At 42.4% G+C, this 20,959-nt stretch overlaps 1 protein-coding gene across 2 annotated transcripts in view; it reads left to right on the forward strand.

Moving 5' to 3' along the window:
* Window positions 1-17,388: 17,388 nt before the first annotated feature.
* Window positions 17,389-20,959, forward strand: part of LOC140194947 (uncharacterized) — a 93,585-nt gene continuing 90,014 nt past the window's right edge. The window contains exons 1-2 of one of the 2 annotated variants that reach the window (XM_072252395.1): window positions 17,389-17,754; window positions 19,233-19,358. In XM_072252395.1, coding sequence (XP_072108496.1) covers window positions 17,641-17,754; window positions 19,233-19,358 — 240 coding nt within the window. In that variant the 5' untranslated portion in view covers window positions 17,389-17,640. The remainder of the gene's footprint in view (window positions 17,755-19,232; window positions 19,359-20,959) is intronic. The other variant, XM_072252394.1, reaches the window with a different exon arrangement.

Raw genomic sequence — 20,959 nt, forward strand, 5'->3', positions numbered from 1 at the left:
CTGAAACATCAACTGTTTATTCCCCTCCATAGATGCTGCCTGACCTTATGAGTTCCTCCAGCATTCTCTCTGTGTGTTTCTGCATTCAATTCAAAAATTAGCTCTTCAAATCCTTGTCATAAACTCAATGTTACCTTAATAACTAAGGCATGAATGGTTCATTTTATTGTCAAAGTATGCATGTACAATACAACCCTGATACTCGTCTTCCCCAGATAACCATGAAATACAGAAAAACCATGGGAGTTGATGAAAAGAAAACCCATCACTTCCCCCCCCGACATGAAAAAGAAACAAAACTCAGAAACCCCAAAACCCCCCACCTCCCCGCACAAAAAACTAACAATCATCCACACCCCCCAAAAACCACAAACTCCAAATCCCCAACCCCTCACTTGCGAAAGAATGATCTTAACATCAAATTCCCAGCTCCACCCTCGTTTTAAAAAAAAGCAACAATAGTATCAAAATCCACAAACCCTCTCTCACACACAAAAATTAACAGATTTGCCCACGCTGAAAAACACCAACATCAGACCCCAAATCCCCAACTTCTCCCTTGCATAAAAAGTAACATATCACCCACTACCAGTCAGCAATAAGAAAGAAAACTGAAGGAGACCTAGAAAAGGTACAGTCCAATAATCAAATCAATCTCAGAATATTGAAAACCTCTTTCCATCAGCTTTTTATGAGAGTGGCCATATGAACTCAGTCCTTCTGTGGTGATCACCACACCAGGTCTGAATGCTGCTAACCGGCCTACAGGCCCCATGACCTCCATTAAAAGCAACCGCTGACCTGCACATATGCCTCGATGCTTCAGTCTTCCTCACCACTTTCAGAAGGAGTTGCTCATGACCCTGTCCCCATCTCTGGGTTTTTCAATGAGTCTGCTCATGTTCTTGGTCCTTTCCGGAACCCCGTCTCTGATCTTTTCCAGGAGGCAGCTCTCTGGACACTAATGTTGGACAAAGCCTGACATCAGTGGGTGATTGTTACTCGAACCCCTGGATGCATCAGTGATGCCAGTATATTATAGTTTGCCTTTAGTCCATTTCCGAACCTTTTCCCCTCCATCCCTATGGTGCGGGGTGGATGCAGCTTCAAATCTTTATGTGGTATCTCACTAATTTGCCTCCAGGTTTTCTCCTAATATCTGTTAAACAGTGTTATTGAATCATGATCAAAAGAAAACCAAAAGTGGATTTTATCCTCCCTTTAAACCAAAATTATTAGTCCCTCTGTCTCAACCCTGGCTGAACTATTTGTTACCAATTCTAATCCATGCCTTGTTTCTCCATTGCATAGATTTTGGTTTCCTTTAACTTTGCTGCAGTGCTTAAAATACAAAATAGAAGCAGAAAATGCTGGAAATACTCAGCAGTTCAATCAGCATCTGGGGAGAGAGGAGCAGGATCAAAGTTTCAGACTGATGATTTTTCACAGAGCTGAAATGTTACCTCTTTTTCTCTCTCTTTAATATTGTTTCTTGGCCTGTTGACTTCCAACATTTTCCATTTCCACTTCAGATTTCCAGCACCAGCATTTTGTTTTTGTTTTCTCTTCGTTTTGCCTAAATATGAAGTATATTTACCTGACTTTCTGATAAAATTTATCTTTTAGTTAGATTAAATATAGTAATGCCTTGACTTGGGCAATTCATTCCCAATTCTGCTCCATAATCAGCTTTCTCTAGCTGGATTAAATCTACAATTTATGTATAAGTTTACTTGCATTTTAAAAAATTGAAATAAATTTGAAGTCCAAGAATGCATTAGTCAACCATCTTGAATTATTAGTGAAAGAAAAACCACTGCAGAATAGGGTGTGAATTCTGATCTAATTCACATTTGCCAATGTTGTTTAAAAAAAATAGACTGAAATGCCATTTTAGTTAAGTGTTTTTTCAGCAGCTCTGCTATGAAGCTTACATCATGTTTGGCTGCTGAGCAGATCGATGCTAAATGTAGATGTAATCTTCATCTGCAACCCAGTTACAACAAATGAGCAGGTAGTTTGCCATAAATGGTCATGAACTTTATGGTGCGCAGAAAGCAACACAGTCGTGTTATAGATAACAAACTCTCCCTTCTTGGCATTCTGTCTGACTTGGTCTTTGACTCAAGGTTTTCCATTAGCACGATGAAAATCCTCTGCCATCTTTTGAAGGAGAATAGTTACACTTTGAACACTTCTTGAAACCAATTCCTTTTGTTCCCTTCAGCTATCAGTCTCTGTTGAAAGCTCTACCCTGGTGAGGGTTTGATATCAACATCTTGTTTGAGGGATGTTGAAGCTGAAATTAATTCTCTCCTCTCTGAGTCACTCGATCCCCCTTACTAGCCACTCACTAGCAAATGAGAATAGATGTTTCCAGCCCCTCCTACCCTAACCCAAGGAAACTCAGGCTACTTGTGTCACTTGATCCACCCAGCTGGATTTTCAGAGACTGGAAATCAAATCTAGGATTTCCTGGTCTGGATGGCTCCATTCCATGCCTCACAATGGCCCGACTAATTGAATGGCAAGTAAAATGCCAGATTATGATTTAACAGCGACTTGTGCCCGAACAGGAGAAGCTAAAGTTGCTCCATGTCTCCTGCTGTTAGGGAGGGACCTACATTCCTGAAGAGTGCTGAACCTTTAAATCTACCAAGCTTAAATATGAAAACTGCTTTGACAGGTTTACAGTCAGCATTGAACTGGAAAACAGAAGAAGTGGAACGGAAGTAATAAAACTGTATAATATATAGGAGGTCACTCAGTATAGCCCAATCCCTAGTATAGCCCAATTGAGAGAACAGTTGGTCAACTTTGCTGGAATTTTTCCCATAGACCTGCACTTCTTCCCATCAAATGTGTATTAAATTCCAAGAATTTTTAAAACCTCTTCCAGACACATTTTTGTTTTTTTTTTTAGTGGATTCACAAAGCTGTATATTGTACAGAATTGCTGGCATTTCTCAGTAGAAGGGAAGTCTCAAGATTCCAGGTGAAACCTCAACACAGCTTTTGAGTTCTCAACCAATTCTCCTGATATCCTGGGAAATCTGATCTTGAATCCTACTCCGGGTTAGATGTCAATAATATATATTTTTTTATGATTCCTTCGGAAATGTTGCAAGCTTTGACAGCTAGGAAACCTGAAAGCCAAATAGGTTCTACGGTCTTGTTTTGGCCCATCTATTCCCCGTGGGCTTCACTGCAGCCTGCTTACTGTTCTTTTTATTGCCCAACCATGGGTGCCATGAACAAGCAAGATCCCTCTTCCCGGTTTGGCTATTGTAGTGTCATGGTACAACGATTATGAGTGACAGGTCCAAGACCAAAAAAAAAAAATCTTGGCCATCTATAGCCTCAGATAACCCAAAACACTTCTTACTGCCCATATTCCTTGAGCCTGTCCTTCCATCCATCCATCCATCCCTCCATGCAACCTTCTACACCTTCTCTTGGTTTGACCTCTTTAGCTTCCAGTAATTTGTGATCTCTTTTGCCTTTGAGCTACAGGACTTTGTTTTGGTTGTGAAACTACTTAGGTTTGCCGATAGTCTTCAGCTTTGGGGAGGAAGTATAGAGTTTGCCTTGTTAGCAAGACTTACCAGGTTCACACCACAAATTAAGGTATTGTCATGCTATTGGCATGAATGTGTAAGGCCATCAAAGTTATTGACTGTGGGATGATACATAATTCTCCGGTTATTGAGAGCCTATAGTACTTTCTGAATGCCAGGCTATTAAATTTGGCCTTAATCTGTCCCATTAATCCAGTAGCAAATCCACACTAGCTATAGAGAATGTTCTCAAAGTGAAAATGCAGAATTAATCTTTACAAGAACTGGGCACAGTCACTTCTACATGAACTATCATAAACAGAAAATGTAACGATGGCAAATACTTGTGGCCCTCTGATGAAGGTCAATATGGTCCTTTTGCTTCCAGAGATACCAGTTGGCCTGATAATTGTTTTTGCTGATACTGTGCATTCTGCTAATTGGGACACATCAGAACCAGTATATTTTGGCCCAATTAAACACTTCCTCAATTAAACTTCAGGCTGAGACCTTTCTTGCTGACGCTGGGCCTCCTGGCTCCCCCTCCCCCACCACCACCCTCCAGCGTTGGGTCTGTCAGCCTCCCCCTCTACCTCTTGGGTTCTCAGAGCCTCCACCTTCATCCCACCCTACCTTCCCTGAACAACTCAACCCTCCCCCCTCCTCTGATGCCAGCAGCTCTTCCCCCCCCCACCCTAATCCCTGCCATGCCTTCACCGTTCCTTCCCCTTTCTGAGGTGGAAAGTTCTGTCCTCAGCAAGGGCCTTACCTTGACTCGTCTTCACCCGCACCTTGGCAAGCTTTGCTCTCACCACAACACCAAGTTCCTCTTCTGTCTGTCACCAAGCCCACTTCTTTGGCAGGAATTCTCCAATCTGCACCAACGACCCCTTCTCCCATCTCCAACCTCCCTCCGCTTCTTGGATACTCTGGTTCTCTGCCTGCTCTGGACCTTTTCATCTCTAGTTGCAGAGGAGACATCACCTGGCTGAACTTCACCCCTCTTTCTTCCTCGAACCTTATGCCCTCTGAACGCACTGTCCTCCACTCTGTCCACACCAATCCCAACCTTACCATCAAACCCGCAGACAAAGGGGTGCTGTTGTAGCATGGTAGACTGACCTATACCTTGCTGAGGCCAAACACCACTTCTTACGTACCCCTTGAAAGGACCCTACTCTGGACTGTCAGAACATTATCTCTAACAACATCACTAACCTCATCAACTCTGGAGAACTCCCATCCGCTGCTACCAAACTCATAGTTCCCTTACCCTGCACTGCTAATTTCTACCTCCTACCCAAGATCCACAAACCTGACTGTAGGGCTAGGCCCATTGTTTCTGCCTGCCCCTGCCCCACTGAATCCGTGTCACATACTTTGACTCCATTCCCTCCCCTTGATTCAGTCCCTTCCCACCTACATCTGCAACACTTCACATGCTCTCAATCTCCTCAACAACTTTCAATTCCCTGGCCCAGGTCACCTCATTTACATCATAGATATCCTGTCCATATACATCTCTATCCCCATCAAAAACACCTTAAAGCTTTCTGCTTCTTTCTCAATAAAGGACCCAACCACTTCCCTCCACCACCACCCTCCTCTGTTAGGCAGAAGTGGTCCTCACCAAATTTCTCCTTTGACTCTTCCCACTTCCTGCAAACTGAAGGACACCCACATGGGGCCCAGCTAGGCCTCCCTTTCCGTTGGTTACGTAGAACAATCCATGTTCCAAGCCTACCTGGTAAATCTCCCCAAGTCTTCCTGCCCTACATTGGTGCTGCTTCATGCATCCATCTCTGCAGACAAACTGTCTACTGACATCTTTTTAAAAAGCCTACGGATTCCCACGGCTTTTCCCTTTTCTCAGTTCCTTCGTCTCCGCCGCATCTGTTCCCAGGTTGAGGCTTTCCATTCCAGGACATCAGAGATGTGTTGTCCTTCAAAGAACAGGACTTCCCTTCCTCCAACATTGATGCTGCCCTCAATCACATCTCCTCCATTTCCCAGACATCTGTGATCATCTTATCTTTCCACTGCCTTAACAAGGATAGAGTTCCTCTTGTCCTCACCTACCAACCATGAGCCTCCACAACTTCCGCCATCTTAAGCGGGATCCTACTACCAAACTCATCTTTATCTCCCCCCACCCGATTCACCTCCTTCTGCAGGAATTGCTCCCTCCATAATTCCCTTGTCCATTCATCCCTCCCCACTAATCTCCCTCCTGGCAGATATCGCTGCAAGTGACAGAAGTACTACACCTGCCCATTCACCTCCTCGCAGGTCTCCAAACGATCCTTCCTGATGAGGCAACACTTTGCCTGCAAGTCTGCTGGAGTCAGCTATTGTGTCCAGTGTTCCTGATGAGGCCTCCGCTACATTGGTGAGACCTGCCATAAATTGGGGGCACCATTTTTTTGAGCATCTCCGCTCCACCTGCCAAAAGTGCGATTTCCCAGTGGCCAAGCATTCCTATCCCTATTCCCTCTCTGACATGTCAGTCCATGCCCTCGACTTTTGCCGCTCTCAAGGTAGAGGAGCAAACACCTCATATTCTGTTTAGGTAGCCACCAACCTGATGGTATGAACATCGATTTCTCCCTCTGGCAATTGTGCCCCACCACCTTCTTCTATTCCCCACTCTGGCCTCTTAACTCTTCTTCTCACTGTCCTATCACCTCCGCCTGGTGCACCTCCTCTGTCCCTTTCTCCGTTGTTCCACTCTCCTCCCCTATCAGATTCCTTCTTTTACAGCACTGTACTTTTCCCACCCCCCCTGGCTTCACCGATCACCTTCTACCTAATCCTCCTTCACCTCCCTCATCTCTTTATTCTGGTGTCTTCCCCCTTTCCTTCCAGTTCTGTACAAGGGTCTCGGCCTGAAATGTTGACAATAGACAATAGGTGCAGGAGTAGGCCATTCAGCCCTTCACTGTTTATTCATTTCCATAGATGCTGCCTCATCTACTGAGTTCCTCCAGAATTTTGTGAGTGTTGCCCCAATCAGCCGAACTTCCATGGAAATATTTAAAAAGGTGTAAAAGCAACAGTTACCATTTAACTGAGTAGCAAGTTATGTATTTAAATAAAATACAGAACAAATTGGAACACTACCACTACTACTATAAAACTGTGTATTAGTTCCTAATTATTATCGCAGAGAAATTCATCCAGTGTATGCTGCCATGTTCTTTTGATTGACTGTGAATGAACAAAATCAGTGCAGTCACCTCAAGTAATTTTTTTGGCTAATGTCAAATCTTTTTGTGACATCTTGGCTAAGGTCTGAATTTTTTTTAAGTCAAAATTAAAAAAACAGAATTATCCCAAATAATTGCTTTTTTGTATTGGCATGTGGCGGCCAGAATTGATAACATAACACAAGCGTATGTAGCTGATGCTATTTAACAACTGTTCGCTCCAAGCACACTGTAGCATCTAACAGCCATACCAGTACACACGACCACCACTAGTTGGAAACCGTTTGGCAACAGTCTCCTGTCCAACCATGCGGCATAGTGACCCAAATGAACAAAGGCAATCCCAACTATTTTCTCGATTTGTTTTTGTTCGTTAAGGGTTGTCCCAAATAAGCGGCTTCCCCAATTAACCAATTAACCAGAATCCACTGTACCTACTGATTGTTAGGCCAGATTACAGTTGTCTCCCTTTGGACATGGCTAACTTGATTAGTGGTGGTAGTACAGATCTATTCAGGAAGGGGAAGTCAGGAGAACATGCAACCGTCCTCAATGAGGAGTCAGGAGTGGAAAGGGCGAGTAGCTTCAAGATCCTGTGTGTCAATATCTCAGAGAATCCATCTTGGGCCCAACACATTGATGTCATCATGAAGAAGGCACATTAGCTGGTCCATTACAGTAGGAGTTTGAGGAGATCTGGTCTGTCACCAAAGACACTAGTGAATTCCTATAGATGTATCATGGAGAGCATTCTGACTGGTTGCACCACCACATTGTATGGATTCTCCAACACGCAGAGTCGCAAGAGGCTGTAGAGGGTTGTTGACTCAGCCAGTTCCATCACAGGCACTAGGAATCTGAGGAATTTTCAAGAGGATGTGCCTCAAGAAGGTTGTACCCATCATTAAGGACACTTGCCATCCAGGACATGCTTTCTTCCCATTACTACCATCAGGGAGGAGGTATAGGAGCCTGCAGATCCATGCTTAATGATCATTGAAGTTTCTCCAGAGTGTAACTTGATTCTCTTTTCCTCTCCAAGCGTCTTCCAAGTGACATTCAGAGTACAGGAAAACCAATTTCATGGCTGCATAGAGGGTGGAGATGGCAAGGGTCATGGAGTGGTGGGCACAGAAACTAGCCCTTCAACCCAGTAGCTCCATGCCAACTATTGTCCTTATCTATGCAAACCACTCCCCCACTACCCCCCCTTTACCTGATTATAGTTGGAAAGATGGTTAATAATCACTAGCCTGACCGTAAAGAGTTTACAGTATTCCTGTCCAGCACGCTAAGGCACAAGAAAGACATACTCAGTAGCATGGAGTGTGCATTAATTGTATCAGACTGTTGCCTAACTACTGTGTGTGACAGATCTTCCATACTTAGTCCTAACCATAGGCTAGATGATCTCAACTATTTCTGAGGACTTCCCTTCCCTACCACACCCTACACTAATATTTTCACTGGAGGGTGAGTAAGCAGTAATCAGTCACAATCCCAACAGGCCATTCAACGATATGGACACATGAGGCTGGGATCTGGAGCAATACAATATACACTGGATGAACTCTGTGGGTTGAGCAGTATCTGAGGAGGGAACTGGAGTGTCGTCGTTCTGGGAGAAAACCCTGCACTTAACTCACTGAGTTCCACCAGCGGATTGTGCATTGCTGCCATACAGCACTGACCTCTTTTGTGCCAATATCCTGCTTATTGGTGGAATGCCATCCTTAAATGTCAGCAAAATAAAATCTTAGAAATACTCAGCAAGTCACAGAGAGAGAGAGAGAGAGAGAAGGCATAAATGACCTTTAAGGCATGGAGACAAAATGGATTTCCTCTGGTTACTTTGGTTTCCTCTCACATTCCAAAGACGTGAGGGTTAGTAAGCTGTGGGCATGCTATGTTGGCACCAGAAACATGGCCCCCAGCACAAACTCATGTTGGTCAATGAGACAAATGATGCATTTTATGGTATATTTCAGTGTTTCAATGTACATGTGACAAATTAAGATCTTTTCCTCACCCTATCTGAACTCTTGAGCTGGACTCAATGTTCACTCATGTAGTTCCAGCTAGAATTGTTAGATTCTGAATCAGAAACAGAAACTGCAACTCCTCTTTCTTAACTTGAAATTATTGAGGTCAGTTTTAGCATTCCACAGTTATTGAAATAACAGAAAATCTCTAAGACATATGAAACCCATTGCTATTGAGGTTTATTCTGGATTGCTTGTCTGTCCCTGTGTCTATTTATCAGACTTATTAAATTTAAGGAATTGGAATAGATCTCATCTGTTTTGGCACTAGTTAAACAAATTGTGCTGCCTATTTAATAAACAGCTTCCATGAATGTCCTTAAATGTAGAAAGTGCCTAATTTAGCAGCGTTTGTAAACAGTTGATTTAATGTTACTTGGCAACATAGAATAAGTGGAACTCTGGGTAAAGATATTTTAAATTCACATTAAATCACCATAAAACTTCTAAGTTTCAGCTTGGTAACAAATCCAAAAAACAGTCCATAAAACATAATTGAAATTGTTTAAGATTCTATTGGATCCAAAAAGTTGCAGTGACATTTTTAAATTCCTTCCTTTCAGTCATGCGTAGTGAGTTTCGGATTTCAAGTCCATTCTGACAAGCTTTCTGAGGATATTTTCTTTATGCTATTTTTAATGCATTAAGAACAGAGCAGATATTGTGAACCTCCCTGAGCTAGTAAATTGTTGGTGACAAAAGGATCACTAACTAATAACCCTCCGAATGTCAAAGTTAAAACCTGTGATTAAAAGTGTGTTTGTACAAAGATCAGACAAAACAGGAGAATATTTGTGGCTAACTTCCCTGATACATGAGCCGAGTCAACAATGGGTCTGGATTCTTGACGTGAATGGCAACAATCTCCTGGTTCTCGTCTTTCATCATGTGTCACACCTTTGGTATTTCTGGTTTTTCATGACTCCATAAACCCATGGCACAAGGACGCCACAAATGAATTTGTTTTATAAAAGTTCCCCCTGAAAATACAAGATTGCCAGCATTACACAAAATGTGAAATTCTGAATACTGAAATTCTGAAAAGGAATATGCAAATGTTTTAAATATTTGGAATATTTGGAAAGGGACTTTTTAACACCTGCAATAAAAATATTGTTTGATTCTTCAGTAGTCAAATTTAGGAGTATTCTGGAATGTGACACACATTCAAGTTTACAACATACATTCAGTGGCCACTTTATTAGATACACCTGTATAACTCATTAATGCAAAGATCTAATCAGCTAATCATGTGGCAGCAACTCAATGCATAAAAGCATTCAAACATGATCAGGAGCTTCAGTTGTTGTTCAGAGCAAACATCAGATTGGGGAAAACATGATCTGAATGGCTATGACCATGGAATTATTGTTGGTGCCAGATGGGATCAGAGTATCTCAGAAGCTGCTGATCTCCTGGGTTTTCCAAACACAACAGTCTCTACAGCAGAGTTTCTCAACCAGGGTTCAGTGGAACCCTAGGGCTCTGTGAGAGATGATTATTTTTTAAAAATCTGATTTTGAACTTCGAGCAATGCACAATACTAGCACTTGCAGTGGTGGGCAGTGACCGAGCAGCCTCATTCGCAATTGGCAATCTCATCAGAGGTCTCTCAGCCCAGTATGGCAGTGCACAGTAGGACCGTGTTTATCTGGTTAAGTCTTTTCTCAGTATTTGATGCAAGGTAGAGGGGCTGTTGATATTTGGTGAGTGCTGTATTGCACAGAGGGGAGGACGGCAGGCTGATGGGGAGTGTGAAGTGTGATTTCCGAGCATTGAATGGACTCAGCCAACTTGGATTGTGACTTCAGCCTCTCCCTCCCCCAACTTCCCCTTAAGTGCTACTGACTGACTTATAGGAGCAAAGAAACTCACCCAGTGTATTAGAAAATTGAGAGAACTTTTCATTGTAAAGAAAGGATGTTACAGGCATGTCTGATGGTTCATTGTGGTGATTTTTGAAGAGGAGGTGTGAGATGGAAGAGGAGAATTCTAGACCTAGTTCTACAGACAATTCTGATGAGGTTAATGATGAAAAAACACAACCTTCTGAGTCATTTCACAGCACAAGTCCAACAACAGACACAAAAAATCCATCTTTACAAAGAAAACTACATATCAATGGGTTTTACATGGACTGGTGATCCAAGTTGTCCTATTATATTGTGCCTAGTCCGTGGCAAACAACTTACAAATTTAGCAATGACTGAAGCAAAATTGAAAAGGCGTTTAACTGCAAATCACAGCCATATGACACATAAAAGTGCTGATTATTTTAAACGGCTATTGGAATCTCAAAACAGAGTAAAGCATTTGTTAATAAAGTCACAGTAAGTAAAATACTCAGGCAGCAAGTTATTTAGCAACTTATTACCCAGAAAAGGAAAAGTCACACAGTTGGCGAGAACGTAATAATGCCGGCATATAAAATTATGGTGGGTAAAATGCTGGGCAAATGCAGTATGAGGAATTGAAAGAGTTTCACTCTCAAACAGTATGATAAGTTGACGTATTGATGACATGTAACATGATGCTGAAGAGAATTTGTGTAATAAACTGAAAAACAGCAGCTCCTCTATCCAGGCTGATGAGTCAACAGATTTTGGCAATGCCACATTGTAACATTTGTAAGATTTTGTAAGTGATGGTGAAATTCAAGAAAACTTTTCCTATTGCGAAGAGCTGCCTGAAACAAACAAAGGCCAAGATGTATTTAATGTTTTGTCTTCATATCTGGAAACAGAAGGTCTGTCTGGGAGAAACTGTGCTGGCATCTGTACTGATGGTGCCCCATCAATGGTTGGCTCCGTGAGAGGTTTCATTTCTCTTGTAATAAAAGAAAATCCTGACGTTATCACTACACACTGCTTTCTTCACCGAGATGTGCGAACATCAAAAACTCTTGGAGATGAAATGAAAAAAAACGTTCTAGATGATGCTACAAAATTGGTTAACTTTACTAATCAAAGACCAGTTCACTCGAGAATGTGAATTTTTCATCATATGAACCAGATGAACAAGTCTCTGCAAGGCCCTGGAGAAAATGTTTTGACTTCAAGTGACAAGATTCTTGGATTTAAAAGGAAACTGAATCTTAGGAGAAATCATGTTGCAAAAGGAAACCTTGAAATGGTTCCACTGCTGCTTGGGCTTGAGAATAAGGAAAGATATCAGAAAGTCTTGAGTCTTATTGAAAACTACCTGGAAGAACTGTGGAACAAAATTGAACAATATTTTTCCGCCTTTTCAACACAAGTGTATGACTGGGTAAGGGGCCCTTTCTCTGAATCTTCTGCTCAGCCTGAGAACCTGACTTTGAGAGAAGAGGAAAAACTTTGTGAGCTGCACTCTGATCATGCACTCAAGATGGGATTTATTGACCTGACCCTGGACACGTTCTGGATTTCTGTGGAAGAAGAGTATCCTATTATTCATAGGACATTTTGCTGCAGTTTTCAACTTCTTACATGTGTGAGCAAGCTTTTTCTTGTTTAATAAGCATCAAGAGCAAGGATAGAAATCACCTCATTTCAGTTGAAGATGAAATCCATGTGTACTTATCTCAAGTTCAACCCACAATTGAGTATTTGTGCAGCAAAAAACAAGCACAAATTTGACATGCTAGGCCAATATTTGAGCCTGATCATGTCACTTAGTAAGAAAATGTTTTTCCAAAGTCTTGTATAAAATTGTATTTTAGACTATATTTTTATTCATATTGTTTTGGCTTATGGTTTTTAGTAACTTTACTATTCAACATTATCAATAAATTCTCATGTTGTAGATAGCATTAATTAAAATCAATTTACAACCTTAATTTAAATTAAATCTACCGAGACTATTTTGGAAAAATTAAATCCCATTTTGGCTTAAGCCAGTTATTTAACAGAAATTTGTTAGGTTTGCCTTATGAGTTTTTAAAATTTATGAAAGGTAAGGAAATAGATTAATTTCAAGAAAGGTAAGATACACCTTCTGTGCTCTTTGATGTGTGTTTCCAGCGTGCACCCCCTCTGGCCAATATATGCTGCTCTGCATTCACAGGGAATCCTGTAAGTGCCAGCTGTCCTGAGTCCCAGATCATCTTCGATCATCTTGAGCCAGATGGGGTGCATAGTGGAAACTCGCATTAAGGATCACAAGTTGAAAGAGTGAGCAATTTCAAGTTCCTGGGTGTCAATATCTCTGAGAACCTAACCTGGTCTCAACATTTTTATGCAGCTATAAAGAAGGCAAGACAGCACCTATAAATAATCAGGAGTTTGAGAAGATTTCTTGTGTCACCTAAAACACTCCAAATTTCTACAGAGGTACTATGGAGGGTAATCTAACTGGCTGCATCACTATCTGGTATGGGTGGACTACTGCACAGGATCGAAGTAAGCTGCAGAGAGTTCCAAGTTAGTCAGCTCCATCACGGGTACGAGCCTCTGCAGTTTCCAAGACATCTTCAAGGAGCAGTGCTTCAAAAAGACGGTGTCTGCCATTAAGGACCACCATCACCCAAGATATGCCCTCTTCTCATTGTTAGCATCAGGAAGGAGGTACAGAAGCCTGAAAGCACCACTCAGTGATTCAGGAAGAGCTTCTTCCCCTCTGCCAAACTGATTTCTTAAAGGATATTGAACTGATGAATATTACTCATTTCTTTTTTTGTTTCTGTTTTTGCACTACTTAATTAATTTAGGTATTATAATATATAGATTTACTGTAATTCAGTATTTTTCTTTATTATCATATATTGCATTGTACTGCTGCTGCAAAGGTAACAAATTTCATGGCATGTGCCAGTGATATTAAACCCGATTCTGATTCTGAATCTGATTCAATTGGCATAAAGAAAAAATAAATATGTCACCATTTTTCCCTTTGAGGTTTTTGCTACATAGTTCGTGAACACTACCTCTCCCCTCCCCCCCCCCACCCTCCGTAAACTGCCTTTTCCAAAAGCTACCTTCATGGTAAGCACTATGGAGCCATTAAAACAAAAACTTCACAGCATTTGAGAAGTTTCTTCCCCCGGGGAGTTAATCTGATCAACCATTCAATTAGCTGCCAGCCTCCTCTTTCTATTATGCCCATCACTTCTCTACGCACTTCAAGCCACTTCTTATGAGGGTTTCAATCAGTTCTAAACCCCAGCGAGTCCAAACCCGGAGCCATCAACCGCTCCTCATATATTAACCTTTTTAATCCTGTGATTATTCTCATGAACCTCCCCTTTCCCTTTCTTAGATAAGGGGCCCAATACTCCAATTGAGGTCTGACCCATTCCTTGCCTAAGCAGACCTAAACAGACCAAAGCCGGACATTAACAAAGACTGCAAAAATTTATTTTGGTGCAAAAAGGGGTTTAAGAAAAAGTACAATTATTCCAGTTTCTGTGTGTTAGGAGAATAAACAATTGTTTAGAGAGTGAATGAGTGGTGGTGTGTTAATCCAGTTAATTTGTGAGAGACTGGGATTAGGCCAGATCGTTATTGAGTGAACAGGAGGCGGGGGCCAGGCTATTTACTTAATGAGTGAGGTAATACTAGACAAGAGACGAAGACGAAGACGAAGGCCCCAGATTCTCGGCTTTGTGTATCGCCTGTTGCCGGGGCCAGGGTTGAAACGCTCGGCAGAGATGATGCTCAGTGTCGAATAGGTGGTCGGAGGCTCGGAGTTTTTTGGACAGACTCGGAGTCGGACTGTGGTCGGATGCTTCTGGGATGCTGCATCGGCAAGTTGGTGGCGCTGGAGTTTTACCGTCTGCGTGAGATGATGGGACTTTTGAGAGACTTTGAGACTTTTACTGTGCCATGGTCTGTTCTTATCAAATTACGACATTGCTTTGCACTGTTGTAACTATATGTTATAATTATGTGGTTTTTGTTAGTTTTTAAGTCAGTTTGTCAAGTGCTTTCATGATATCATTCTGGAAAAACATCTTTATCATTTCTTAATGCATGCATTACTAATTGACAATAAAAGGGGACTGTGTGTCCTCATAATCATCATAGAATGATAGACAGCAGGATGCTAGGGATTGGTTAATGAGCTGCACTATGGTGACCTGCTAGATTAGTTAAAGAATAAGTAGTTTTTGTATTGGTTTATTATTGTCACCAAGATACAGAGAAAAACTTGTCTTGCATACTGATCATACACATCTGATCATTACACAGTAAGCATTGAGTTCGAACAAGGTAAAACAATAACAATGCAGAATAAAGTGTAACAGCTACAGAGAAAGTACAGTACAGGTAAACGATAAACTGCGAGATCATTAGTAGCTTTTATCAAATGACCTAAGTGGCTGTGGTGATGCCAGATTAGGATGTGAGCAAGTGATGATGCTTTGTTGGTTAGTTAGTTAGTTAGTGAGAAAACCAGATGATGCTGGACTGGTTGTGGGTGACAGATATGGGTCTTGTCAGACTGGTTAGTGAGTGAGATCACCAAGATCAGTTGGTGATTATGGATTTCAGGAAAGGGGAAGTTGGGGGAACGCATACCAATCCTCACTGAGTGGAAGGAGTGAGCTGTTTCAAGTTCCTGGGCGTCAGCGTCTCAGAGGACATATCCTAGGCCCAACCTATTGGTGCAGTTACGAAGGAGGCATGACAACAGCTTTGCTTCATTAGGAGTTTGAGGCAACTTGTTATGTCGCCAAAGAGTCTCGCAAATTTCTACAGATAGAGAATATTCACTGGTTGCATCACTATCTAATGCCAATGCACAGGATCCCAAGAGGCTGCAGAGGATTGTAGGGTCGGACTGCTCCATCAGTGTCAGGCCTCTCCACCACTGAGGACATCTTCCAAATGTGGTGCCTCAGGAAGGTGGCATTCAATATTAGGAACCTCACTTTCCTGGACATGTCTTCCTCTCATCGCTACCATCAGGCAGAAGATACGGGTTCTAAATCTTGGAGCTGGGCCTGAAGACCCAACCCAATGTTTTTGGACCTGTTTCTTTCCCTCTGCCTTCAGACTTCTGAATGGTCCATGAACCCATGAACACGTCCTCACTATTCCTCTTCCACAAAACGTTTATAACCATTTATGATGTAACTTATGGTAATTTGTTATGCCTGTACAGTCCTGTTACCAATGACAGATTTCACAATATATGTCAGTGGCAATCAGCCTGATTCTGAGTGACCGAGTGGGTTTGTGTCACAGCATTCTCGGAATACATGGGCAGGATTAGCAAAATTCACAGACTCTCTCACCGACTGGGAAGACAAAGGTCAACAGGTACATGGTAGCACCACTGCTGACAGATTCCCCTCCCCAAGTATCCCTGGAGCGTAGGGGAATGAGTGGAGATTTGACAGAGGTATACCAAACTATCAAAGTGCTCAGCAGGGCATTTGGTTCCTGCAACCCATTCCAAGCACAGGAAGGTGGCAGGAGAAGTGAGAGGATTTGATGGTGCTGTGAAATCGAACAGGTCACAAGGAGGCAGGGGAAGGAACCAGCAGGAATGGGGCAAAATATTGGCTAGTATACTTTGCACCATTCTATTGTCGTTTCAGTGCTGGTTCCTATATTTATTCTTGCTACACATATTGTTACTCTGTGAGCTGCAGGTGAACATGGAATTTCAGTGCACATGACAATAAACTAATCTGAATCAGAAATATGTTCCTGCTGACAGACCAGATGGGCTGGAAGCCCCCTTCCTCTCTGGTAAGATTATCTGAAACTGAGTAAACTTACAAGGATGTTGCTGGGACTTGAGGATCTGGCAAAGTTAGAATAGGGGAGGAGAAGAGGTATACAAATTATGAGGGCATAGATAGATGATGATGATGATAGATAGATAGGGTCAAAGCAGGCAGGCTTTTTCTGCTGAGGCTGGCTGAAACTAGAACTGGGTTCATAGGTCAAGGGTGAAAGGCAAAAGATTTAAGAGGAAACTGAAGGGGAACTTTCACTCAGAGGATGATGCAAGTTTGGAGCGAGCAGCCAGCGAAAGTGGTGGACGCAGATTTGATTGCAACACCTAAGAGAAATTTGGATAAGTACATGGATGGTTGTGGAGGGCTATGGTCCAGGTGTGGGTCGATTGACTAGGCAGAACAACAGGCCGGCACGGACTAGATGGGCTGAAGGGCCTGTTTCTCCGCTGTAGTGCTCTATGACACTGTGCGGATTACAATCTCAACAAGAGACATGCATCCATCAAACGCACAAATACAACCCCAATGGACCGAAAACTTCGTATGTTTAAAAAGTATTCAATTAAGAAATGGATGAAATAGAAGTGAGGAAGTTCGGTTTCGAAGGTGGTTCATTTATTGGTGCTGGACAGTCCAGCACCCACGTTTTCCGTTAGACAGATTTTCGCCCTCCGTCTGAACCGTGGGGCTGACTGTGGCCATGAATTTGAATAGAGAGAAACGAGCGCATTCCACTCCCTCTCCCTCTCTTTCTCGTTTTTTCTCTCTCTCCCCCTCTCCCATATCTCCTTATCTATTTATCTCTCTCTCTCTCTCTCTCTCTCGCTGGCTGAGGCTGACTCACACTTCCAAAGACGGCCAGCTCGCCTGCTGCCCACAATCCGTCCCAGCAACGCGCCAGCACCGCCCCTCTCACACTCACCATCCCGCTTTCTCTGCCTTCCCTAAAAAGCCATTCCATTTCTGTCTTTTTTTTTGTTCTTCCGGAAATCCTGCCTACCCCACCTCCATACCAAACGCAAATATTCTATTTCTCCCGCAGAGCCACGCCGGGAGTCCTCAGTCTAGCTTGGGTCCAGAGCACAGCTCCTTCGTCCAGCGAGAGCCGAAGACGCTTCTCCTCCAGTCTAAAGTCAAGCAACTTCTAACAAAGAGTCAGCAGCACCATGGATGCCCTCAAGAAGAAGATGCAGATGTTGAAACTGGACAAAGAAAATGCCATGGACAAGGCTGATCAGGCAGAATTTGAGAAGAAGGCAGCCGAAGACAGGTGTAAACAGGTGGGGTGTCATTCTAAGTGTACCGAAGGGTGCAGAGGCATAGTCGATACCCCCAGACCTGACGTAGTGTCCATTCTCCGGATGACTTTATAATTTAAATTGGGGTTACAGTATATGTCATTGTTTGCACCTCCCTCGCTCCCGTTTGACTAAAATATCGGTAGTACGGGATGGAAACTGCACCACACGCCACATGCTGGAGGAACTCAGCAGGTTTAACCAGGATTTTGCGTTGACTTCCCGAGTTCCTCCAGCATTTTGTGCGTGCTGCTCCAGGTTTCCAGCATCTGCAGAATCTGCTGTGTTTAGTTTGGGAACTGCGACTCCTTGTTGTCATTGGGGCTCAGTAAAAGATGCCTCCTTAATGCCGCTAAAGGTGACTCCTATCCGAGTCAATCTAATTAAGTAGTTTACTGTCTTACATTGTGAAACACTTTGTTACCTTTTAAAGTTTTTTTTGTTGGTCTCAAAATGAAAGTCTGGGGTTACCCGAGAAGAAAACGCTAGGGATTCGCGGCGTCCACAGGAGACTGGAAAAATAAAGTCCCAGTTACAATTTCTAAACTCCTAGCTAGGTGATAATATAATCTTTGATACAATCCTAACTACTGAAGAACTAAATTGGTGTTGGTTTCTAATCTAGCTGGTTTTAGCTAATTCCCCCTACATCCTTTCCCATGGTTCTATTTAATGTATTTCCTCTCAAGATTTTTGAGGACAAATAATCCTTTAACTCCAGATTAACTGGAATATTTTCTTTCCATTTTCTCTCCTGTCACTCTGTACAGTATGTAGTGAATCTTGACCAGGTGGTATTCTATTTGCAACTTTCTGTGAACATCACCTACATGATAAAGTTACTTTTCATTGCTCACAGCCATTGAGACCTCTGATATCTGACATCTGGTTTGATATTAAACCATAGTGTATCGAGCAATACCTTCAAGACAATATTTTAGAAAAGTAGCAGTGGAACATTTAAGCAGCACAAAAAAAAAACAGATGGCTTTCAATGGGTCAGGCAGCATCAGTGGAGGGATATGGACAGTTGATGTTTTGGGTTGAGACCCTTCGCCCTCATTTCAAGTCTTGACTCAAAATATTGACTGTCTATATCCCTCTATAGGTTCTGCCTGACCAACTGAGTTCCTCCAGCTTTTAATGTGTTCCAGCCAGTCCCAATGAAGGATCTTGGCCCAAAGCATCAATTTTTATTCCTTTCTATTGATGGTGCCTGATCTACTGCGTTCCTCTAGCATTTTGTGTGTGTCGCTCTGGATTCCAGCATCTGCAAACTCTTGAATCCCTAGTGGGAAACTTAAACCTATTTATATGTTGTAATTGGCATTTAACTCCAAAATATTGATTAAAAGCAGTTGTACTCCTTCACTTCATTTGTTCAGTTGTTTCTACTTTCATGCTGATTAATGTGTCACCTGATGGTGTGTTGATTAATATGTCCTCTGTTGATTCTCCAGCTGGAAGAAGAGGTCGCGAATTTGCAAAGAAAGCAAAAAGCCACTGAAGAGGAGGTGGACAAATACTCTGAATCCTTGCGGGAAGCTCAGGGAAAGCTGGAACTTGCAGAGAAGAGAGCCTCTGATGTGAGTAACTTTGGTTGTACAATGCTTGCTAAGTTAACCCTTCTGCCACTGAACCAGTTGCTTTCCCCTGCCATTTCATATAATGTTATTTGCGAAGATAAATCTACGCGGCCTCCAGGAGCATGGAACGTTATCCTGTGAGTTGATATCGCTTTGTCAGTGTAATTTCTCACTGAGCCCTGGCAGCTGCTGGAAATATTTTATTCTTCATCACTGGGACGACCATTTTGCTCATGAAGATTCTTCATTCTTTTTGAGCAGATCTGCATGTGCTCTGTTGTACCCTAAATTTGTTCCCTGAAAACAGGTCAGACTCAGAACACAGGCAACTACACTGTGCAGACTACCTCGGGCATGAGAAGATCTGCATACGCTGGAGATCCAAAGCAACACACACACACAAAATGCAGGAGGAACTCAGCAGGCCAGGCAGCATCTATGGAAATGAATAAACAGTTGCCATTTCGGGCTGAGAGAGAAGGGGGGGGGTGACGCCTGAATTAAAAGGAGGTTATAAATATCCTGGCTTATAAATACCTGACCTATCCCGGGTTATAAAGCACAAGCAAGAGAGAATCTGCAGGTAATGGAAATCCAAGCAACACACACAAAATTCTGGAGGAACTCAGCAGGCCAGGCAGCATCTATGGATAAAAGTACAGTGAACGTTTCAGGCCCAGACCCTTCAGCAGAATTGTCAAAGGGTCCTGCCGAAGGTTTTTCGGCCCGAATCGTCAACCGTACTTTTTTCCTTAGATGCTGCCTGGCCTACTGAGTTCCTCCAGCATTTTCTGTGCGTTGCTGGTTATAAACACCTGACTTATGGACACCCCTGACAAATGAACGAGTTCCCCTAACATTATTAAATTCAGAAGTCTGACATATGTCATTCGTATGAATGAAAGGGCTAGTGTCCTCTATCTACACTTTCAATAATTGTTCTTTCTTATCAGTCTTATGTGCTTTTGATGCCAATTATTACAATATAGTGCTTACCATATTGGGTGAATTTTTTGTGTATTTTTTGCTTTATGGACAAAATTGATTTACAGACAATCTGTAAAAACAGAATCCATTTGTGCCTATATTGCATCACTTGGAAAATATACTCAGAACATAATTTGCTGGATTATCTTCCTTCTGCCCTCCCATACAAATGGGAGCATTGTTAATAGAAAGTTAAAACAGGATTAATTTTAAGGACTGAGTTGTGAATCAGTAAATTGCTTGCACTGCACTATGAAGAATGCAGAGAAAATTCATAAGGATGTTGCTGGACTTGAGGACCTGAGTTATAAGGAAAAGTTGAATAGGTTAAGACTTTATTCTCTGGAGCATAGGAAAATGAGGGGAGATTCGATAGAGCTTTCCAAGGTTATGAGGGGTATTCCACTTTTTCCACTGGGGTTAGGTGACACTAGAACTAGATCTCATAAGTTTACAGTGAAAGCTGAAATACTTATGGGGAACCTGAGGAGGAACTTGTTTGCTCAGAGGATGGCTCGAGAGTGGAACGAGCTGCTGCAAAATTGGTGGGTGCAAGTTTGATTTAAGAGAAGTTTGGATAACTATGTGGATGGGAGTAGTATTGAGGTCTATAG

The sequence above is a fragment of the Mobula birostris genome, chromosome 3 (assembly GCF_030028105.1).
Source record: "Mobula birostris isolate sMobBir1 chromosome 3, sMobBir1.hap1, whole genome shotgun sequence".
Classification (NCBI taxonomy): Eukaryota; Metazoa; Chordata; class Chondrichthyes; order Myliobatiformes; family Myliobatidae; genus Mobula; species Mobula birostris.